The sequence below is a fragment of the Amphiprion ocellaris genome, chromosome 10, assembly GCF_022539595.1.
Source record: "Amphiprion ocellaris isolate individual 3 ecotype Okinawa chromosome 10, ASM2253959v1, whole genome shotgun sequence".
Classification (NCBI taxonomy): Eukaryota; Metazoa; Chordata; class Actinopteri; family Pomacentridae; genus Amphiprion; species Amphiprion ocellaris.
Window position 1 is genome coordinate 14,808,540 of NC_072775.1, and position 24,368 is coordinate 14,832,907.

The 24,368-nt window shown below is 40.8% G+C and overlaps 2 protein-coding genes across 7 annotated transcripts in view; one reads left to right on the plus strand and one right to left on the minus strand.

Moving 5' to 3' along the window:
* Window positions 1-10,189, plus strand: part of LOC111567653 (myomegalin) — a 51,227-nt gene extending 41,038 nt beyond the window's left edge. For 2 of the 6 annotated variants that reach the window (XM_035947551.2, XM_035947547.2), the window contains 16 exons: window positions 197-444; window positions 523-630; window positions 736-894; window positions 1,039-1,296; window positions 1,490-1,621; window positions 1,710-1,826; window positions 1,898-2,105; window positions 2,246-2,367; window positions 3,259-3,495; window positions 3,620-3,721; window positions 3,935-4,152; window positions 4,223-4,366; window positions 4,486-4,624; window positions 4,992-5,038; window positions 5,222-5,276; window positions 7,402-10,189. In XM_035947551.2, coding sequence (XP_035803444.2) covers window positions 197-444; window positions 523-630; window positions 736-894; window positions 1,039-1,296; window positions 1,490-1,621; window positions 1,710-1,826; window positions 1,898-2,105; window positions 2,246-2,367; window positions 3,259-3,495; window positions 3,620-3,721; window positions 3,935-4,152; window positions 4,223-4,366; window positions 4,486-4,624; window positions 4,992-5,038; window positions 5,222-5,276; window positions 7,402-7,541 — 2,434 coding nt within the window. In that variant the 3' untranslated portion in view covers window positions 7,542-10,189. The remainder of the gene's footprint in view (window positions 1-196; window positions 445-522; window positions 631-735; window positions 895-1,038; window positions 1,297-1,489; window positions 1,622-1,709; window positions 1,827-1,897; window positions 2,106-2,245; window positions 2,368-3,258; window positions 3,496-3,619; window positions 3,722-3,934; window positions 4,153-4,222; window positions 4,367-4,485; window positions 4,625-4,991; window positions 5,039-5,221; window positions 5,277-7,401) is intronic. The other 4 variants (XM_023268908.3, XM_035947549.2, XM_035947548.2 and 1 more) reach the window with 4 other exon arrangements.
* Window positions 10,190-13,182: 2,993 nt separating this feature from the next.
* On the minus strand, window positions 13,183-23,069 carry prkab2 (protein kinase, AMP-activated, beta 2 non-catalytic subunit). The gene is made up of 8 exons (XM_023268898.3): window positions 22,927-23,069; window positions 19,354-19,536; window positions 19,095-19,252; window positions 18,818-18,911; window positions 18,288-18,402; window positions 17,497-17,630; window positions 17,307-17,375; window positions 13,183-15,596 (listed from the first exon to the last, which is right to left on the minus strand). Exons 2-8 carry the CDS (start codon window positions 19,510-19,512, stop codon window positions 15,519-15,521), a joined length of 807 nt encoding a protein of 268 aa, XP_023124666.1. The 5' UTR covers window positions 19,513-19,536; window positions 22,927-23,069; the 3' UTR covers window positions 13,183-15,518.
* Between the last annotated feature and the right edge of the window lie 1,299 nt (window positions 23,070-24,368).

The following is a 24,368-nucleotide window of genomic DNA, read 5'->3' on the forward strand; positions in this document are numbered from 1 at the left end:
GACCCAACAAATTTCTTATTTGTATATTCCCTTAGAAATTAAAAAAATCTTATTCTTGTTATTATTGACAGTACATGTAATTTAAGCATAAAAAAGGCCTCCACTGTAAACTGTCCTAAGCAGTGCAGACCTTTATCATCAGGACCCATCAGCTCAGAATGTAACAGTTGATTCACTTCCTTGTTTGCACGTGCAGGTTGAGTAAGGAGTTACAACAGAAAGATAAAATCATTGAGTCGCTCCACACTAAGCTGCAGCAGCGTCCTGAGACCCCGTCCAGCTGCCACGCTCTCTCTGAGACGACCGACCAATCAGACAGGACCTCCCTGGTCTCTGACGAATACCAGACCAATGAGGACTTGGAGCTGTGCTCGGATTTAGATGCCAGAGAATATCATGAGGAGCACCGGCTGCGGCAGACAGGACTTGGATCAGAACCAGATGGTATTGTTGCATTTAATCTTTCTGTCTATCTGTGATCTACATCAGTCTATCCTCTCACCTTCCATTCCCCTCTTCTAGTCTGTCCATTTGTCCCTCCTCCTCCTCATCGCCTCCTCAAGTCTTCCAGCAGTTGTCCCAACATGCTTTGCTCAGCCACTGTGTCTCTGACCAGTCCGTCCTCCAGAGGTACGGAGCCCACAGACGGCTGCAAAGTACTGAAAAAATCAGATTTTCTTGATTTTACTCATCCTTCATGTCATTTATGTGACACTTCCTGTCATTCTCCTGCAGCCCTTCTCAGTGCACCTGTCTCCTCCCTCTCTGTCCCCTCTGGCCCTGACGTCTGGGGTTACGAAGTCACTTCTGACCCCCGGCCCAGGGCCCTGTCTGTGATCGCTGTTCGCCCAGAGCTGGACACGCTATACAAACAGATGAATGAGCAGAACAGGGGTGAGGGGCCAGGGAGTGTGCAGTGTGTGGGAAAAAGCCTGTCTCAATCTACTTTCTCATTTGTAAATTAAATTCCTCTGCTGTACTGTGAGTGTTTTCACATCATGTTTTACGCATCTCTTCCCTTTGTGTGTGTGGTTACAGGCTTTACAGTCCCCCATGACAAGACACTGTTCACCGTCACACCTGGTGGCCACAACCAGCATGACCTCTCAAGCTACAGCCAGCTATCCCATCATGCCTTTCAACAATACCAGCTGGGTGGCATCCCTGAAGGCCACTCGTTGAACTCTGACTCAGGTCTGATGACAGGAGGGCCTTTGTGGGATGTGGAGAACTTGGTTCAGCCAGCTGGAGGCTATTCTGGATCATCTGGGCACCAACCAGGGAGCAGCCAAGCAGGTGAGAACTGAACTATAATGATATTATCTTATATAAACATCTATAATCATTGTTTAACATCATGGGCCAACAACATCTATTAAGTGTTTTTCACATATTTTGAGGATGTAACCCACACTAATCCCGGAACAAGCAGTTTCAGTAGAGTCAGTGAATATTACAACATTATTGATATGTTATTGTTTGTTTCTAGGGGTAAATTTGATAGAGGAGCACCTACAGGAGGTGAGGTGTCTCCGTCAGCGCCTGGAGGAGTCCATTAGGACCAATGAGAGACTCCGACAGCAGCTGGAACAGAAACTGGCCACCACTGGGCGTGATGGAGGTAATATTGCCTCTTCCACTTGAGTTACACCAAAAAGCAACGCTTCTTTCTTTGTAAGAAATTACATGATACTGATTTTTTTGTCCAGGGGCCCCAACAAACATCTATATTCAGGGCCTGGACACAGTCAGTCAACTGTCCAATGAGATCAGAGTCCTGAAGGAGGAAAATCTGGGTCTACAGTCACGGCTGCAAGCCAGCACAGGTACTTCATTTTAAACCTAATAGACAATGAAAGGATTTTGATTTGGGGAATATTTATGTGACTCTCTTTAGTCTCTCCATTTCCCTTAGACACTAATGAGGAGGTGGTGCAGCTGCGGGAGGCCGTCTTCACCGCCCGGGCACGACTGAAGCAATCAGAGCTGGAAGCTGAGCAGTGGAAGGAAGAGCTAAGACGTCTTCAGACTCACAGTCAGGAACAAGGGCAGCAGATTCACACACTGAGGCAGGAAAGACAGGCTGGTCAGGAGAAAACCAACAGGTTGGTGTTTGTGTTTGAATTGTGCGTGTCCAGCTTGAACCAGATCATCACTGGCTTTCAGATAGAAGCTGTTTCTGAATGTGTGTTTACATATTTGTTCTCTGATTGTAACTCATTATAATGCATGTGTGCATTATCAGGCTCCAGCATGAGGTGTCTCTGCTGCAGCAGCAGCTGTGTGAGAGCAGAGAACTCATCCACTCTCTGCAGAGCGAACTGCACGTTTATGATCGAGTGTGTTCCAGCACAAAGGCCAACAAAGGTCAGTCTATTCATTGACAACTAGATGTACACAATATATTAATTTCTTTAAATAAAAATCAGACAATTAAAAGCCACTATGTGCAGGGTTTCTGTAGAATTCTGTACTTTGGCACCATCTGGTGGTAGATGAGCAGATAGACACATAGGATTAAAGTAAACAGACTCCTCAATTATTCTGAGTTTGAAAGGTGCTGTAATTACAAACTTTACACACATGTACCCAGGTTTTCACAACAAACTAAATCAAAGTTTTAACCCTCTGAACCCCAAGCCTATTCTGGTCTTATTTTTACACAGTTGTTTTCACTGTAATATAAAATCCTGCCTTTCGATGGAAACAACACAACCATTTCTAGAAGTAGAGAGAACATAAAACATACCTTTTATGCAGTATTACAAAGTTATAATGCCATATTTTTTTTTAAAAGTGTATTTTTTCTGATTATAAAATTACATTACATGCACAACATTTTCCAAGTGTCCATAAGTGTTGCCAATACTGGAAAAAATGGTGGCAGTAAGAAGCAAACTTTTTTTGTTTGTTTTTTATTTTTTAAATATGACTTGGAGAATTAAGTGATTTTGTCTAAATATCACAACGTTAAGGTTTTAAGTTTCCCTGTGGAACAGTACATCACAGATGAGTGGTGGAAAGTCAAAAATGAATTGATTCTTTCAGTTTTTTACAGTTTCTGGCTGATAAATTTAGTCACTTTGGCCATTTTTTGTAAAGATAGCATTCCTTTCAAACCTGCTGGCTAATTTTCGGACTTAGAAAGTTAATGGACACTGTGTTAAAATGACAATCTCCAAAAAACTCCCAGAGCACCGAAGCAGAGGTATGTCCAGGATTCTCCATCAATTGTGTTTTTTTTTTTTTTACCTTCAGGGTATCTGTGTGAGGTCCCAGGTCTACCGGTGGAGCTGGGAGAGCTGCTGGGGGAGGTGAGGAGTCTGCGGGCCCAGCTGCAGAACAGCGTCCAGGAGAACAGCGCCCTCAAACAGCTGGAGCTCCATAAACAGCTGGAACAGAAGCTGGGTGGCGGGTCGCCTCGGACTCCTTCTCTCTCCGCCCTCACTGCCAGTCCTCAGAGAGAAAACTTCTACAGGCGACAGCTGCTTCATGGTGAGAGTGAAACCTCTGAACGAGACTCCAGCGTACTACAGCTAAAATGTTTGTGAGGCTCGGTGTGCCGTGGTGTGGTTTGCTGTGGATCCAAGCCTGGTTTGTGTATCTGTGTGCTCCACAGACCCAGCTCCATCTCCACCAGTCCGGGACATTGGTCTGTTTAACTGTGGATCTCCTGGTCCTCCCTACTCAGACCTGGATGACAGCCATAGCACTGCCAATGGTGTGACTTTAACTGCAACTTCATTACTGCATCTTAATCTAACTTTTACTTGTTGTTATAAAGATAAAGGAATGCTTTATAACAATAATAACATCTTGTTTTGATTGTAATGTGCCCGAACCTCATAGTTTTAACCACTTAACGCAACAAGGTTTACAATTATAAAAAAAGAAGTCCTTCCAAACTACATTCCAGCTCTTTCATCTCCAACAGACCCTCTTGACCCGCACTCTGAACTAGAGGGAGAGGCCCCTGACGGATCCTTTGCGAACCGTAATGGTCGCCACGCCATCGGTCATGTGGATGATTTCAGTGCTCTGCAGCAGCAGGTCCTAGAAGGCCGGAGTCTTGTCCAGCGCATGGAGGCAACCCTGCAGACCTGCCTCGGCCCACCACTGCTGGAGGACAGTCAGAGACAGAGCAGCGAGCTGGTCTGTCCCCAACAATGACAACTGATAGTAAAATTAATAACGCACGTGTCTAACTGAGCTCTGTTTGCAGGTTCTGGACTATGCATGTGTGAAGAGTCTTGTGTCCAACACCAAGACTCTGAGGCAGATCCTGGAGGAGGCGATGTCTCTGCTGAAGATGTTCTGGAGAGCAGCTCTTCCGAGCACTGATCCTTCCATCCAAAACCTTAAGAAGGTTTGAAGAACACAATATGATCTTTAATGACGTCACAGAGCTTCAGTCGAACATTTTATGTTGAACTAAATCTCAATGTGTGTGTGTGTGTGTGTGTGTGTGTGTGTGTGTGTGTGTAGGAGCAGTGTATGCAAGAGGAGATCTTGTCGCTGAAACTGCGTATTTCTGAGCAGGAAGAGGTTCTTAAAGGGACGATACAAAGACTGAGGAGCACCAGCCGCACCAAGGAGAGCATGGAGCACTTCATAGTCAACCAGCGTGAGTGTTTTCTAGTGTGTGAGTGAAAAAAATGTAGGAGGGACGAGTGTTAAACAAAAAACCGAGTAGGGTAAAACAGAAAGAGAGATTCTCAGCAGACAGCACTGCACGTCCCTTCTTGGAATTGAGAGAAACTTGAGCTTGGGGTTTAGACAGAAACTATAAACTAGGTGATTTATCGCGTCTCAGGCTGAATACACAGACCTCTGCTGATATTACATAAAGACACAAGATTACCTCGAGTATCCTAGGTACTCATGCAACAAAAATAATAACACAAAAAAGCATTTTTACTCATTTGAGCTTCTATAGTAACATATGAAAGTCATGCAGTAACAAAAAAATTAGATTTTCTTGTTTTTCACAGTGTCAAGGACTCGTGATGTGCTGAAAAAAGCAAGGACAAATTTAGAGGTAAGCAGCTTACATACTGTACGTCTATCTGTGTTCATATTCCATAGGTTCCATGTTTATCAGGATTATACTGTATGTTGTGATGGCCCTCATGTCCCAAATGTCTGTTGTAAATTCTCCACCGTTGGCTTTTCTGTCTCACTTGTTCCTTCGTCCTTAATCTGTCTCTTTCACAACCTCCAGAAGAATGAGCTGAGACTTTCCTCTCTTAGCTCCTCCTCTTCCTCTCCTTATGCTGGTAATTGTCTGACATCGTGCGGCCTTGCACAGAGGTAGATGCTGCCCAGGTGGTCTTTTACATTACCTGGCTGTGTAATTTAACCGTCCTAAACTAGGAGTTAAAGTAAATGCGATTCTGTAATCTGAGGCAGCTTTTACCTTCGTGTGGATTTTTGCCTTGTCTAATCCTGTGAACGTCACTGCTTTTCCATCTCGTCTAACAGCGACATCATCTTGGTTTTTACTTTGAGTGTATTATCATTATTACTAGATGGCATGCTACTATTCTGGAGCAGAACACAAGCTAACCACTCAGACAGAGCTCCATTAAATAACGTCATGACATCACTCTTAGCCTTTCTCCATGATAAAGTTGCAAAGTGTGGTTAAAAGATTGATATAATCGCCTTGTTTCCTACACAGGACACTGCTAGAACCACAAGATGTGTATTCACAGATCTAGATAGCCTTCTACAAGTATTCTGCGTTTGTAAACACCTGTATTTTTAGACCAACGCTGGTTGGATAGAGGCTCTAAAAGGCCACAAGTTGTCCCTGAAGCCACAACACTAACCCTAAATTACATACACACCCATTTGCTGTTTACTTCCAACACGTCTCCTGTATTATGGCTGAGTTTATTTACAGCTACAGACCCCCGACAGCGAGGGCCAAAATAACTGCCTGCAGCATAGTTTCCATTCTGTGTGTGTCCTGTCACAGTATCACTGAAGGATGTACGCACAAACTAGTGTGACAGCTTTAGGAAAGTTCAAACTGCTGACCTTTAGGCTTAGGAGCGAGTGGTGCAATAACACCAAGATTCATCCACAACACACATTGTAGTAGACAGCAGAAACACTGCAAGTGAGTGTGTGTCTGTGTGACTTATTCTTTAATCACTCATACTCGGCTCTTCATCTGCAAGGTGTTGTGTTTTGGGAATTTCATTACAACTAACGCTTTGCGCAGCAGACTTCTCCTCGCTGTGGTGGTATTTGTTTTTACATGAATACTGTGACATTTTGAAAAACATGTGTGTTTGCCTTGTTGCTGAGAGTTAGATGAGAGGATTGATACAACTTACATTTCTGGCTAAATACAAAAAGCATATGACGGATGAGAGAGGAGACAATTAGCCTAGCTTAGCATAAAGACTAGAAGCAAAGGGAAACTGCTAGCATCCACCTCATACAAGCATACGCAATAATGTTCCATGAATGATTGTGCTGCAGTGGGTTGTTACTTAAATATTTAAAATATGCATCAAAAAATTAAATATGGTCTGCTTGACACGGTGGCGAACATCAGAAAAACTTTTAGATGGAGCAGAAATTCTTTGCAATCCAGCAAAAAGGCAACCAGGAAGTCACTGTGTGTGGTTCAGAAATACTATGTTTTTAACTCTTCAGGTTTTCTACATATGAAACAAATTAAGTGAGTTTTAAAATACTCATTTAGTGTGCACCTTTTTTGGACATGCAGACCAGGAACTGAACCAGATACTTCCTGCTTGTTGCTCCTGTGGAATGCGCACTAACTACTTTGCTATCAGATCACCCTGCTTAGAAAGTTTTAAAGGTGCTTGGGGTATTTTGTAACCTTCAGGCTAGTATCACATAGCCAAACCATTTAGCAGCCCAGAATGGCTGCACCTCATTACTCTTGCCACTGGAGGGGAAAATAATATTCAGGCTTGTTTGTAGTTCTTTACTCTAAAAATGTTCATGGGTGAAGCTAGGCCCAGGATGCAGCAATGGTGTCCCCTCTAAATAAAGACAGGGTGAATTGTTTTGGTGGAAGATTTACAACTGTTATTATAATGGCCAATTTACTTTAAGAAACTCAAAGGGCTGCTACATTGCACGATCCAAATCCTTGGCAAAGCTTGAAACGTTCACTGTGGTAGGTTGCTAGCCTGGAGGTTGTTGCTGCTTATATTTGGACTACCTTCAGGCCGAAGCAGGACAGCTGTTTTACCGTTTCTGCTTTATATTAACCTACAGACATAAGACTGGTGTTGATCTTCTCATCTAACCCTTGCTAAGAAGGCAAATGAGCATGTTCCCAAAAATGTCAAACTATTCCTTACTACTCCCCAGGATTGTCGAATAATAACTTCCATCTCGTTCTCCAAAATCCAGCTGAGGAACCCGGGGGTGCTGCAAGAGAGCGGCCTGCTGATCACAGTTTCCTGAAGACCAGCGGTGCTTTTGGAGTCGCTGGAGCTGCAGCCAATCAGCGTCCAGCAGCTAGGAAGCGCAGCAGCCAATGCCTGCTTTAGACTTTTAAAGAACCAGCCTCAACGCTACCACCTCTGACCTCTCTGCTGAAACAGCCAAGACTGACCCTCCTTCCCGTCCCTCACACCAGCCTCCCCCTTTCCCATCCAACGTCCCCAAGCTTCACCTGTAACTCTGTTCCACCCTTCCCTCCTCCAGGCAATATGTGCACAGTATAATCTGCACCTTGAGCCTTACCAACCCCCAACACTCTCTCACCTGTTTGTGACTCTCTCTCCCCCACCGCCACACTTATTATTGTCTTTGAGTGATTGTCAGCAGTTTGCCTTGTCATGTGTGTGACAGAAGAAGGTATCTGAAATGTGCCTCTGGTGGTTTCAGTGATGAGTGTCCTACTGATGGAACTGGTTGAAGATGCCTTTAGACGCAGATCTAAGACTAGTAGGTTTGGAGTTTTTATTACAGAAGCGCATAGGTTGTATTTTTAGACGTTTGGACGAAAAAGTAACGTTGGAAACTTTAAACGTGCTTTAAAAATTCAACCAAAATTTCTCGATTACAGCCCTTCATCTGTATCTAAGGGCATCCTCTCCTGAGAACCAGACAGCCTGTGGACGGAAAAGATGTTCATGCATGTTGAAAATGGTATGTGAAAGGAATTCTGCACACATGTACATACAAATACATGTGTGTGATCGAGCACAGCTCACTCAAAGACAGTCTCAACTTTGACTGCCACAGGATTGCAAGTTTACTTTTCGTGGCCCTTTTATTAACAAAGACATCTTTTTGCAAATGCAATGCAAAGAAACCGACACCTACCAACAATTACACACAGTGGAGGAATGTACAGTAGGTAGGTGATCACTGCTAAGTAGTCGTGCACTAGCTATATCTGTAATTGTGGAGGGAGGCGTTTGGATGAGCCATTAGCCAAGGGTTATTTATAGCAGACAAAAAAGCCAGAGAAAGGTTCCATTAAAGTCACAAGCCTCCTCTTTTAGGTCCCAAAGGATGCTTTATTGGCATCAAACTACAAACTTAAATTAAAGAGATAGAAGCTGGGTCTATCAGTGTGGTTGATTTTGATTTACAAGCTTTGTGTTCACAACAATATGTACAAAGAGGTTCAAGTACTCAAATGGAACCAGACTAAACACGCGTACTCACTCCTCTGTAGGAGTTCTCATACGAGCATGTGCAATAATGATGTTTCTTGAATGCTGCACCGGGTTATTATTTCTTTGCGTGACACTGGATTATTATTCACACTCATACTAATGTTAAGACACAACCAGTGTTACGGTTGTATTTTTTTCTTGAGTGTTGATGCATGACAGAGATTGTAAAATGGTAAAATCTAAACTATGGAACAGAGGAGTGCCAAGACTTGCCAAAGTTTGAACTTTGAACTCTCTGACTTGCCTTATCCATGCGAATGACAAAACCCTGGTCGGATCAGACCGCAGGGTTACCATGGTGTCTTTTTTAAAGGCCCTTTAGAACCACAGAGACGGTAACCGTTAGACAGCTGGTTCAGTTTATTTAAAGTGCGACAGTAATTAGCTCCTTTTTTTGGACCAAAACTCTGCAAAGTGGATTTTTCCCACAGTGCCATATGCTAGTGTCTTTTTGTTATTTCTCTTGGTTCAGGCCATCTCAGCATTCCCATGGCAATGGCAATATGGATTATTAAGTTCGTACAGATGATACAAACTTTGGCAGGTTGCTGGTTGGGTTATCGTTCCATATTTCACTCATTTAGGGCAGATCAACCTTACAGTTAGTGTGTGTTTTCTTGCTGTACATTTGCCTTTTTTTTTGCTGTAAATAACCTGCTTTTCTGTATGAACTTCACTTGTGTGAGTGTGTGTGTCTATGTGTGTGAAAACATCCAACATTTGCTTTTTGCAAAGTTGATTATCTGGGTAGCTGTGCAATAGCTTGATATCTTTTATTTTGATGTTAAACATCATTGTATTATGAGTACATTTGCTTCATTCACGTCCTGCTGTGTATGATTTATATGCAGTGTATGTTAGAGGAATTTGTCACTTTGAATCAATTAGTCACATAGACTGATAAGTAAACACAAACTATGCCTTCATCATATTTAAGACACTGATAACATCATCCACCCATAACAAAGCTCTGATTAGTATTTGCTTCGCTTGCCTTTAAATTTAGCTGGAGAGCCTCTTCAGTCTGCTCTCAGTGGTAGAAATGGCCTTGAACAAGCGTCTACCTGAGTTCTGCCAAATTAGGTTTTGTTTGCGCTTCAGTCTTCAGAAAAGGACGAAAGTTGCCAAGTATTTCGATAAGAGTAAAAAGTTAAAGGGGAAATTTTTAAGGAAATTGTGTACTATAAACAAAAAGCTAATGACTGGAAAGATTGTGAAACGTTCAATTCACAGAGCACCTTGTTAGAGCGTAAACAAAGCCTTTCTGCTATTTGTATTTAAGAAGGGAATCAAACGTCGGTTTGAACCAACGTATTGCTGACTTGCATATGTATATAGTGCTATCAGATTGGTGCAGCTTTTTTTCTGAGTTTGTGCATAATGAACTAGAAAGCCGATACAGGACTCATATGGATCCTGTCTCTGATGACAGCTAACAGTGTGTTGTGTTGGCAAAAGTATTATCAGTGAAGGATTTTGAGAATGAATTAATAAAACACTTCAAATGATCCTGTGGTTTCACTCTGTTTACTCCACTATTATGTGGTGCCAAATCACAGTTCATTAGAGGAACATTGCAACAGGCCAGTGGTGGAGGAAGTATTCAGATAGTTAAGTAAAAGTACGAATACAACATGTAAAACAGGAGTAGCCAACACGGTGCCCGCGGGCGCCTGGTTGCCCGCAGAGACCATGTGAGTTGCCAGCAACACATGTTCTAAAAATAACACTAGTCACCATGAAATTCCTTATAAAAATTATAGTTGCTGGTCTTTTTAAATCAAAAATACTTACATTAATGCAGATTTTAAATTACAATAATTGTTATAATTTTTTTTTTTTTTTTTTTAAAAACAAAAACGTCTTCGGTGTAAATGAACTTTGACCTTGTCCGAGTTCACTGCGCATGTCCAACTATACGTCACTCTGCTGAAGCGTCCGGGCGCAGACGCTTTGGGAAGCTAGATGTGGTTTTTACACCCAAAACATGACAGAGAAGTGAAAGAGAAAACACTATTTTCACGATGACTGGGAGGAAGAGTTCTTTTTCACGACAGTGAAAGATAAAGGTATGTGTCCTATTTGCGGGGCGACTATTGCGTCGGCAAAGCGGCAAACTGGAGAGACGCTACGTTAGCCGCTACATAGCTTCCATGCTAACTAGCCACCTGGTAGCACATAGACTGCATGCGGACTACGGACAGGAAAAGCCCGGGACTTAAAGGCAGCTTTGACATCTGCTACGCGACGAAAAATTTCTTCGTGGAGAAAAATGTACCATTAGAAAAGCTTGTTTCAGTGACGACAGACGGGGCTCCTCCATGACGGGTCGCCATGCAGGCTTCAATGTACGATGCAGAGGTGATCCAGACTTCCTAACATTCCTACATTACCACTGCATCATTCACCAGCAGGACATATGTATGTACAAAAGTGGCCGGATTTGATCATGTGATTACTCCTGTCGTGAAGATCATAAATGGCTCCAAAGCCAAACAACCAGGACATTGAAGGTGCTGCTGGAGGAGCTGTCAGCTGAATATGGTGACCTGTTACTACACACAGAAACCCCATGGATCAGCAGGGGAACAGTTTTGCAGCGTTTTTTGTCACTGTTGGCCGAAATCAGAGAGTTGATGCAATCCAAAGGGGAAGACACCTTGCTGCTTGAGGACACTGAGTGGATTCTTGCCCTTGCATTTTTAACGGACATCACTGGGAAACTGAACCATCTGAACTGTGAGCTGCAAAGTAAAGGTAAGACATGATAAGCTCTGCAATGCCAGGCTTCTCACTAACACACATTTACAGACAAAGAAAGAGGTAACATATGTTGTCATTCAAAACACAATGCCATTACACAAAAATGTGAAAAATAATTAGTTGAAAACATGTAATGATTTGTTGTTATGATCTGTTAAAAATGTTGCAATTTTGGTGAAAAATGCTGGTGATTAGTACTAATGTGATAGGATTCATTTCAAAATGTGAAAGAGTTGAATTTTTTTTCCTACATAACTGATAATTTGTACAAACATGGGACAGAGTTCATGAATTGTTTAAAAATGTTACAAAGGTAGTGGTTTGCACAAATGAAGCATGATTTGATGACAGGTAATGATTTCCTAAAAATGTTAGAAGTGATAATTTGCACAGAAATGTAACTGGTGTGATTTTGAACAAAATACTGCAAATATGCTGATTCATACAAAACTGCCAAGAAAGATATTTACAAAAGTTTCAGAGATGGGATACCTCTGACTTTTAAATATTGGAACAGATTTCCATATATATATATGTGTGTGTGTGTCTGTGTGTGTGTGTGTGTGTTTTTCCTACTGTCATTATTGTAAGGAATAATTAACATTAATGTGATCATACAGTCTTTTTACATATTATTTTCATTATTATTATTGTTTGAAGATGATGGCGCAAGTTTGCTATTGAGGAAGTTTGTATCAAACAAGGTGCCCTTCATACTACTCAGTACCCTTGAAGTTGCTCTCAGGTTCAAAAAGGATGGCGACCCCTGATGTAAAAATACTCCATTACAAATAAAACTCTGGCATGAAAAAAGTTCGTAAGTACCAGCAGCAAAATGTGGTTTAAGTATTAAAGTAAAAGTAGCAGTTTGGCCTCTGACTGATATATTAAATATGACACCATTAGATTACTAATAGTGAAGCATCAGTGTGTCAGCAGCAGGTTACGCGTGTAGCTGCTGCAGGTGGAGCTAGTTTAAACTACTCTGTACACAGTTTTATATACAACAGATCCACAAATCTGTATTCAGCTTTTGGACCTTTTGTCTAACCTTTAATTTTTGGTGAGATATTTGATAACCTGAACATTTTCTGAAATGAAACCATGTGAGATGTTCAAAGGGGAAAAAAAATCACTTCTTGGTGGAACTGTTAACTCGTAGACATCTGAAACGTGATCCCGACAACCCACTGACTTTGTAAGACGTCAGAAGAAATAAAGGTTGGAAACTACTAGTTTAATCTGTAAGTTTGTTATTTTATCTATTATGTAAAGTCTCTATCTTTAAAGTAACTACAGTTGTCAAATAAATGTAGTGGAGTATAAAGCACAATATTTCCCTTTGTGGAGTGGAGGTGAAGTAGCACACAATGGGAATACTGGAGTCAAGTACAAGCACCTCAAAACTGAAGTACAGTACTTAAATGAATGAACTTACTCCATCCAAGAGATGCCGCAGAGTAGTGACACCCTGGGGTGCACTCCAACATCACTGCAGCAAGGTGAGAAGTTAAATCACTGAAGTACAGCAAAAACAAGCAATTGGTTCAAGATAGGTGGAAACAAACAGGTATTCAGAATATACACAAGTGTGTATTCTTAACCTCATCACTACAACTACACTACGTTTTTTTTTTTTTGTTTTTTGTACTTCAATCCTTAATCATGAACCCAGAAGAGTGATTTCGATCCAGAATACAGGTTATGAGCTTCAGAACAGAAGACAACCAGACAGGAATTAGGACCAACACGTCCTCTCTTTATTTGCAAACAAGTAAAACCTTGTACAGTGAATCTTCACACTGCTTCTGCAAAGCATTTTAAAACATTCACGAAACCGCTGTAAAATTCAAGTTTTGGTTTTAGTCTTAAAACTCCATGCTTGTGAGACTTTTAATGTCCATAATCCCTTATCGTTTCTGTATGTTTTAAAAACTCTTTGGACAAAACGGCAAGGCTCAACATTCGCAAAATACTTTCAGTGTGTCTAGTTGAACACCAACAGGATTAATGAAAGCCCCTTTTTATGCCTGTAGAGTGCATCAACTGTGAGCATATACTGTCCTGTACGTGAAGACAACGCAACAGCACGGCTTTCAAGTGACAACAACAACTTAAAGCCACCACACCAAAAAAATACAGAATGGTTTTTATGGATACACACGTGAGCAAACTTTGTACAACATTTAAATTCATGGCAGCTGTTCGCCCTCATAGCCCTATAATTCATCTGGTAATGTGCCTCTGATCACTTTCTGAGGTGTGTGCTGTCTGTCATCTTCTAAATGCATAACTACATTCTGTAAATGCGTCCATATTTCGTCACAAGCTGCAGACATTCAGTGCATGCAAAGCAGCAAGTTGAAACTCTTTAAGTGTACAGGCCTCTGTATATAACTATATACATGACAGATAAATACAGTACATTTCTGTTTGATCAGTAGAACTCAGTACAGATGCACACACAAGAAGCACAGCAAGTTCATCAAATCTTTAAAAAAAAAAAAAAAAAAAATGCAGTGTAAATTAGAGCCTGTAGTCCAGAGAAGCTACAGTACCAGAGTTGTCTGCTGCATAGTTAAAAGCTTACATCAACACTCCTGCTCACAGAACGGTAAAGTGCTCGCATACTTACATCAAGATAAAGGCAACAGCAGAACTAAACACTGAGCTTAGAACACCAGTTTCCCTGTTGAAGCAGCACTCCGTCTATCGTGACCATCACATTAACAAAACTGAAACAAACTACTTCATTTGTAGTTCAGTTCATGTGGCAGATTCCACTGGGCGACTACTGTGAGAAACTTGAAGAGCCCATATTGTGCTATTTGGGGTTTCTTATGTGTAAAGTGTAGCTGCATTTTTCTGCATGTAAATGGTCTGCAAACGTGCTAAGCCCAAAGCCAAATCGAAATATCATCCTCCCACAGAAAACACTGCTTTTTACCCGCCAAAAATGCTTAGTTTGAGGTCTGAGCTTTTCTTCTGTTACTTATCTACATCACCACGTGCCCTCAAACACGAATGAAAACGGCCAGCTGCCTCACATTCTGCTATTATTTCTTCACTATCATTGTTCCTGCCAGTCATGCATCCCTGTACTCAGAGATCTTGGGTTATGGCAAGTCACAAACATTACCTTGCTTTTATCAGACCAGTCAGATCAGACTGGGATTTTCAGCAGGGGGGCCTTAAAGAGACGGGAGCTAAACCAGAGTGTTTAGCTCCCGAGGTGCTGCAGCAATGTACAGTTTGAAAAATAAAAAGTATTTGAACATTAAAGTTTGTAAACATATAGGATCAGGCCCCAAAATAAAATTTAAATGTGCATAATATGGGCTCTTTAACTTGTGTAATAAGTAACGTCAACACTATATGGTGTGTTGTTCACTGAAGAACAGGACATTAAGCTTCAGGGTCTACCAACAGGCAAAATTCAGTCCTTTTTTTTACAGCACATTATTGCACTTCAAATTCAAGCAAGTCCAGTGCCCTCTTCAGCACCTCCACCCTAAATACAGGCCAGATTAAGTTATTCTGCATTCAATTCATTTAGTTTAAAACTTCACTGAATCAGTTGAGAGATGATATGACAACACAACACGTATTAAAGTCAAACTGTTGCTCCACATCGGTACCACTTAAAATCCCACAGGTCCTCTACCGTACAGAGTCAAATATGACGTGGATGTGCATCCCCCAAAAATAGATTTTTTAACACCAACATGAACATAATCACAAGGTGCACCAAACACTTAAATACACACAGTGATTTAGTCAGTCTCTTATCGATCTGTCAATGTCACAGGTAAAAGCCACAGTATGGTTGTCGTCTCTCTCAGACACCCGGCACACACACTTCACTACTTTTGTTCAGAGCCCTATGTAGTCAGAAGTGCAACCTCTTTAAAACGCTAACCTCAGTCACAGCCGCTGGCCTTCAGCTCACCTGTAAACTTGTGTCAGTGCAAGATTTGGCTAAATGTGATGACACACGCACACACACACAGAAAAAAACAGCAGAAGACAAACATGCTGCTCTCTAAAAGCACTGTGGAGCACCCAAGTTGAGGTTTAAATAGGCTTGTAAAGCAGAGAAGTGACGTATTTCTTCTTGTATCTGTGAGTCGCACTCAGCACCATTACCCCGTCCTACAGAGATGAAAGAACACAGACAAGCTGCTATAAGTGATATCTACATACATAGAGCAAACAAAAACAGACGCTTACAATTTTGATAATGCCAACTAGTCCGCAGATAATATAAAACAGAATAATAATAATATTTGTATAGTAGCACATTGAGCACAGCGTTTTAACACAATTTGAAAATGGAGACATTAAAAGTAGTGCTGGGCAACGATTAAAATTTGTAATTTAATCATTTTTATTATGATTTATGAATTAAATAATGAATAATGAATTTCAAAGTAGTGTATTCTGCACTTTTATTTTAAAAGTACTGCTATATGAAAAAAATGCATTTGGTTTGTAAAAACTTTAAACAAATGAAATGCTTTTTAACAGCAGTCTTCCCTTTACACAGTAGCAGTTAAAATTTCAATTTAAACATTAATGTAATGTAATCAAATTAAACCAAATTTACTTGCCACGGGCAAGTTAACATTTATACATCTGTATTCTTTTTTTTTTTTTTTCTTAACAGGAACCAGCAGAAACATTCTTCTTGATCAGGGAGCAGCAGAAACAGTCTATGTTGAGTAGCAGCTGTCTTTATTAGAGTGAGGTGAAGTGGTCCAACACAAAAAAGTCCACAGCTGGGACTGACTGTGCAGAAGGCTTTTTAGACTTTAGTCCACGTTTGTACTTCTTTGTTTTTGGTCTTTTTAGACTTTAATATGTAGGACAGTGGAGAGCGACAGGAAACGTGGGGAGACGAGCAAATGGCTGTGGGTCGGACTCGAACCCATAACTGCTGCGTCGGCGATGAGAGTCCCGGTTTATATCGTCACACTCACACAAAAAAATCTTCCAGTGATACAGGTTGAGGCTCATACGTGGTGTCATTCGTTGCGACCCTAAGAACGTTCCACAGACCGACATCTTCCACGATACTAATCAGAGTACAGTCTATAGCTAACGACTTCGCTGCGGCATTTGTTAGTTTGTCTTGTTTTAGTTAGTGTGACGCCCATCCCTAGTACTGATCAACATCCAGCCCTCCTGCGACTCATGGTTTGTCTGTCTGTTTATTAAGAACCAGTGAGCAACAGACTAGCACAATAATAATTTTTTGAAAGTCTGCGTGATAAAATTATTGTTGGCGTTAATTAAAAATGCGTTAACTTGCCCGGCCCTGGTTAAGTGAGAGATTTTTTTCCTTAACACCAAAGCCAGTTGTCTGCTGTGTAACTAGGACACATCTGGCCAATCACATTGTTACACTGCGTAATGTGGTAAAACAGTACAAGTAAAAGCTGTAAGGAAAAAAGCTTTTTAAACCTTATTTTGAGCCAAAGTCTGCAAAGCCTTTAAGCATTTTTATAAGACTTGACTTTTTTCTGTCATGATAATAAATGAAACTGCAGTTATGACCTGAAATTACTGCAGGGGGTGCTTCCAAGATGGCTGTCTATAAGGACTGTGGGTTAATTGCTTCAATAATATAAAAGGTAACATCTATTGGAAGTAATGAAAAGCAAAATAATTAAAATGATGGATAAATATATAACTTAAACTACTCTCTTCAACTACTGAAGATAATAGCAGATGAAATCACCAATGGGCTGTTTTAACAATACAAGAGTAAAAATGTCACATACTCTGCTAGTCCCCATATTTCATGTGCTATCAATCACATCTGCAAATTATGAGAAAGACTCCTGCTGTCAGTGAACCTACCTTTATTGAAAGAGCGTAAAGGTGGTTTAGCATGACATGGTTGGGTTCAGGCAGCAGGGCAGGGTCACACTGTCAACAGATAGTAAGAACAAACCACAGAGAGAACAGTCAGAGACAACAAACACCAGGCATGTCAAGGATCATAGAGCATCAATCTGAAATGTAAATAGTGAGAGGTGGAGACACAGACAGATATATTGGTGTCCTTGTTGAGAATGACTTGAAGCAGGTGAGGCGGGAGTATCGGTGGAGCTTTGAAATGCTCCTCAGGTCTGAAGACATACTGCTCCTGCCCATATGGACCCGGAGGGGAACTGGACAGATCTGTGAAGATACAACAGGCTCGGTTACACAACTGACAATAGTTCTATTCACACTTCTACACATGTAAACACTTGTCTACTGCTTATGATTTGATAGCTGCTGCCTCATCTAAAGATTTTATTACTTCAGTGAACCGTAAAACCTGCTAGCAGTTTTAAAATGCATGTTGGCTTTAAAAAAACAACAAAAGCCAAAATAACATCATCAGAGCCACAAACTGTATAAACAGAAGGACTCAATGGATTATTAATGTTCCGACGGTCATCGACCTACTCGTCTGTGACATTCTGTCTGACAATTCTGCCAAAAATAAGCAGTTTGCTCCAACAATGTTCTGTAAAAATAAAAGATCTCGCGGTCTGTAGCAACACTGGGACGCCATTAGCAACTCAGGGGCAAACAATCGTCATGTGACAAGAATTCAGGGTCTATTTGGGAGAACTAAGTTGTGTTCACACACAGCAGACAGGAGACATGTATGGTACCAAAATCAAAATGTAAGTAATGAAATATCTATACTATGTACAATCACCATTTAATCTCAGTATTAGTGGCATCTGTGGCCACTTGGAAAAATATTGGATGTTTAATCCAGGCTTTTACATCACTGATGACATTTATTTGACTAAATAAAAAGCAGAGCAACAGCAGTCTGACCTGATGTGTCGGAACACTCCAGAGAGTCAACCTGTAGGGCGTCAAACACCTCAAAGTCTGACTTCTTCACCTGGATCAGGTTGTTGATGGTGCCAAGCTGGCTGGTTACCACTGGCTGCAAAAAAAAAAAAAAAACAACAATCCCAGAGGTAAGGATCAAGCATTTGTATAATTAGTATTTTTGTGAAACTGCACACATCTCACTGGGTTTACAAGAGGTTTAGAAAACAACACTCTGCGTGTTCCATTTTCACACAATTATTGCAAAAGTGCTTCACACAGCAAAGTTTGCAAGGTTCTTCTGTGGTTTTGCTGGCTAAATGCTACGAGTATGACGTATCACAGTTTGGATGGATGAATGACATTTAAGTTTTATTTTCCATAAAGCCCTTCTCATGTTTATACCATCACAGAGGTTTGTAACAATGCAGAGTGTCGAACCTGACCATTCACATCCGGGAATACTTTCAGAATTCATGTACATATTCATGAAAATGGCAGAAACATAAATAATATTAACAGTGCTGTACCTCTGAGGGATCATTGACCCACTGCCCATCTACAAAAAACTTGTACTGGTGCTCTCCTTCAGGCAGGTCCAGAATTGCTACAAAATCATTGTGGCTTTGGAGAGAGAAAGAGAAAGACTATTAGTGCAATATCAGGATGATAATCTGTAACCCTACAACTGGCACTCATGCTTGCAGTTAGCACAAAGTAGTAAATAGACAGATTTACCACAGGATTCATTCATACAATAAAATAAATAAAAGAATTACATCTGCTACCAAATAAAATCCTGTTTACCTCTTATTTAGTGGTATTTTTGTGCTCCAGTTATTGAAGGAGCCGGCTATGTAGACCTCCTTCCCCCCTCCAGCCCAGCGGATCACAGTGGGTCGAGCCTGAGGGCCAGTTTTAACCAGGTCATCTAGATCTGGGGTGAATTCTTTCTCTCCTGATGCCTAGAAGCAAAAAATATGCAAATGTCAGCTGCAAGCCATTTTTCAAGTAATTATTTGAAATCTAAAGATGTTATTGGACATCTGTAGTTTAGTATGTGAACCTTGGAATCGGGTCCGTGGGTGTTAAAGATGTTGGGGTCGTCTGTGCTGTCCACCATCTTGCTGCTGTGCTCTTGGTCTTTGTGACTCCCGCTGCTGTCTGAGCGGTGGGCCTTGCCTCCATGGCGATCTCCAGACACCCTGTCACTTGTGTTACCCATAATGCCTCACTATTTACAGTGTCACTAGGGGGAAAAAAGGACATCTTAAATGTTTTACAAGTACCTGGATGTTCACCTGAACAATAAACTGGACCAGTCGGACCATACAAATGCACTCTACAAGAAAGGACTGAGGAGACAATCTGCTGAGGAGACCCAGGTCTTTTGGAATACAGGGAGTGCCTCTGAGATTCTTTTGTGATTCTCTGATGGTATCAGCAATCTCCTCCCAATAGACCACTCGCTGACAAGTTGCTATACTTCTCTCAGTACCCCTGTGCAATATTATTTCTTATTCATATCTTGAATATGTGTTACATCTATTTTTCTATTTTACATAAAAATCTGTGCAATCTAGGCAACCACTGGCATGTGCAAGAATGATATTCCTATTTAGTACTTATGTTTATTTTGGATATTTTTTTTTATTTTTTACTTCATTTCCTTAATGTTTGCACTATCTTTGCTGCTGTAACACAGTAAAATCCCCCACTGTGGGATTAATAAAGGCTTATTTTATCTTATACGCTTGAGCAGAAACCATAAACTTTTACTGTATTTAGGCCTGGGTGGTAAAACAATAGACACTTCAATTGCAATAAGAAAAATACCTGACAGTCGCACTTAAATACCTTACATGTAAACAAATGCAGCCGGGTGGTAATTAGGAAATTACTGTAGGCAATCTTGCTTTGTTTTACTCTGGCTGTATGCTATGGTGTGATTGGTTGTGAGTGTGTCTGGGCGGGTACTTTTGACCCGAGGAAGTGACACGGAGGAGGTGCAGGTGTGCGGGAACGCTTTTCCTCGATGGTCTCTCAGCAGAGCGTGGACAGCGTGGGTTCTTTTTGGCTTGACAAAAACCCAAGCACAGACTCAGCAGCCCCAAGCAGGAAGCTTGGAGAACGGGGCTGAGGACATATCAGCCCAGCTGCCAGATGGTGAGCAGGAGGACGGAGAACCGACTGTGGGAGCAGTTTATGGTGAGTTAGATAGGAGGCTAGCGTGGCTAACGCTAGCCCGGCGGCTAGCATCCTTCGGATTGGAATGTTTCACCGCACTCATGTTTTCCGTGAGCGCTGTTTCACCGCACTCAATGTTTTATGGACCAAACAGCGTTGCACCACGTTGTTGCTTCAGACTGAACACGGACAGTGAGTAGACTTGGCAATGTGGCCGCGTGTGTGTGTGTACGTGTGTGCGATCATGGAGCACACAGATCGAGTTCTATTGTTCGGTGATTTTGTGGGTGTTGGAGGGCAAGCATTGAGACTGTGGGGTAAACTTAGGGGGGAATATTAGCGTTCATTGTTGGAGAAAGGGATTTAGCTTTAAAAGAAACAGCGGGACTGGTCATTAGGACCATCCGGGGACACCTATCGAACTAGCCAATAATTTGGTTTTTGGGAAAGTCTATGTTACTTCTCTTATGTTTTTTGACTTATCGGTGGTATATATATTTGTGTTGTATTAAATCCGGCCTCTCCTAATTTGGCCAAAAGGAAAAAACTTCTCCGGGTCTCATTTTTATTTTGATATCTATATATATATATATATTTTTTTTCATTTAGCTTTACGAACCCAAGCACCCACCATTCTCGGGGTAATTACCTCCACAGAGTGGCTGCATACGGGTGCTACACAAAAAAAACACATGCTGAAAACATGAAGTTTGCTTGCACCTCTCATAACAGCCTCTCACATCCCTTGATAACGTAGCCCCTTTGCCCTCCATTGCTCTCGCCATAGCTTTGTTCTAAAAGCGCCCACAACCCTGCGACCCTCCAGCAACTACACCTCAGAGAGACACTCCTGGCAGCACAATGTGAGGGCTGATGGACCAGACATCAGTGTGCATGTGAAAGTAAATCATCCAATAATACCTGTCTCAGGCCTACCACTTGGAACCTATACCTCAGTGTGGGGTGGCAACTTCACCTTTGTGACCCCCCATGTGCCTCCAGGTTATATTCACTCTCTTTACTTAATGTGTATCAAGAGAACATTTTTATTTTATCCTAATTTATCTTGATCTTTATGAGTAAATGTATTTGAGTGTATGTCATTGCTGTGTTAACATTAAACTATAACCTGAGTACAATGATAAGTAGGATAAAGTGTGGATATTCAATGTAAGGCGGTTAAATACAAAATTAATGCTTTTTTTCTCTGAGTCTTTATTAAAAACAGGTAATTAAAATGACCAATAGTTATCAAATGACAGGGAAAAAAATATTAATGAGTTTTCAGCTACAACACCCAAAATTAACCATCATTTAAGGAGACACTAGAAACAGACATAAAATGCCACATAAACTGTGAGCCAGAATCTGCTTTAGACTTCTTACCAGCTGAAGGGAGTAACAACTATATGTCACTGCTGAATCTTAATAAAGCAGCAGAATTCATGCTGTGCTCTTTTATTTTAAGTCTACTTTCTTTCATGTCAGACAGTTGAACCGATACAAACCTGTAGATATTATTGACAACAGATTACAAGCAGATAATCTATTATTCTATTATTCTAATACTATTTCATCCTCATCTCTCACCCCTGTATATATTGTAAATATTATTACTACTGTTCTATTATTATTTTATTCATATCACTACGTCTATTGCTACATAAGCTTCTGTAACAATGTAAATTTCCCCTGGCGTGGGGAGAAATAAAAGACTTATCTATCTTACCTTATAATCATTAAGATCAGTTACAGTGAATGACAGCCACACCTGCGATGGCTTACCTCTCATGTATTATTACAGCGTGATGACAATACATGACAGGCACATACTGAGGCTAGCCACAGTCTGCTGTGACATCTATGACAATTTACTCGGTCAACGCTTCATTTAAACCACATTTAATGTGACAAACAGCATCAGTAACAGTAGCACGGCTGCCAGATCCATGCAAAGTGCTAAACGGCTTTCCAGAGAGGCTAAAGGGCTTATTGGTAGGCTAGACAGGTAAAGAAGGGCAACTGAAGTCTTGGCTGTTACGGTCTGTGAACCCGGACTCGCCAGAACAGATCAGACTACAGCAACCGCTTAACGCTCATCGATCATCTGTCAGACTGCAGTTAACGCCCACTAGCTTAACGCCTTCACGATCAACAAGTCTGCACTTCCCAAACTAAATAATTGGTAAAATTACGCCACAAATGTATAGTTGTAATTGCCCATAGCTTTCTAGCTGTATCCTACTGTATCACAGCTGGCAGTTCAGTTGTGTCCACCTCAGGTCACTTGGACAGGAGAATATTTTTAGCTGCTGCTTGCAGTTAAAGTTAGCTAGCTGCTAGCTGCGCTGTCTGAAATCTAGCAAGTTGTTTGACGCATGTGTCGATTAATGCAAAGCGACAAAAACCACAGCTATTGACCGTGTAGGAACGATAAAACGAAGAAACTCACCGACAGCAGCTTGTTGTGCTCTGCCTGCGGTTTGTGTGTTAGCGGAGGGCCCTCCTCCGTGTGTCTGAGCCCACTTCTTCACAACAACTGCAGCGCCGTGGAGTTTCCACTACGGCGAGCCGTGAGGACAAAACTGTGTTTGACAGGCTGCTATCAGCAGGGTGAAGGACTACGCGGTCGTCTGTGAGAAAACACCAGGCATGGAAAAGTTTGGCCACAAATATAAAGAAATAATACACGTTTTTAAGGAAATATTGAATTAAAAAGATATTATTTTAGAGCAGAGTAAGTGTGGGGGGAGTGGTAAGTTGTTGTTCTGTTGTATGTAAATTTAATATGAATAGTAATATGGATAAATATTCAGTGGTGTGTGTGTGCATGTGTACTTGTGTGCATATATGTATATATGGAGGGAGGGAGGGACGGGTTTTCTTGTTTTTAATGTTTTTAAATGTTGTAAAGCATTTGTGTTGCTTTAACTGTATAAAAAATGCTATATAAATAATATTTGATTGATAACATTAAAATTGGTGTCTGCTATGAAAATTACTACTGTGGTAGATAGGGTTAGAAAGAATTGTGATTTGTTAGGTTGATTGAGACTATATACCTGATCTTTTATTTTGCATTGGAGAATTTTAGAAATTTCGATCACAACTTAAAAGTTTAAATTTTTTCCTTCCTCTTCTGTTTCATCTGCTTCCTTGCAGCACCAGTGCTGAAAAGTAACTGAGTACATATATTCAAGTATTGTATCTAAGAGCAATTTTGAGGGAATGCTCCTCTCTTGAGTATTTCCCTGTTTTTGCTTCACTGGGAAATATTGTACTTCCACTATAGTTACGAATAAGATAAATATTTTACACAGACGATAATATAACAAGCTATTCAGATACATTGTTAAAGATTAAACCAGTGGTTTCCAATTTTTTTGGCTTCTGATATCTTACTCAGGGTCTCATTTCAGATGCCATTAATAGCTCCAACAAATAGTGATGATTGGCCAATGTTGTTCAATTACAATATCAAATTTCTCACCACAAACAGAAGATTGGTGAAAAATTACAAAAAACTGAAATTAGTTTTGTTTCAGAACTTTATTTTTCTTTTTTCCTCTCCCCATTTTTCATGTGACCCCATTTATCTGCAGTCCTTGTATATCAAACTATGCATCGAGTGATTCAAACTAGCACCTGCAGCAGCTACAACAGTAACATGCTGCTGAAACGCATCATCATGCATCAGTATTGATGATCTAATGATATCAAAAAATATATCAGTCAGAGGGACCAAATCAGTACTTTAATTTATATCTTGTTTCTGGTATTTATGTTATTTACTTGAGTAGGATTTTCCATGCAGAGCTTTAACTGTAATGAAGTATTTTACATCATTGTAGTGATATTTTTACCTCAGTAAAGAATCTGAATACTTCTTCCACC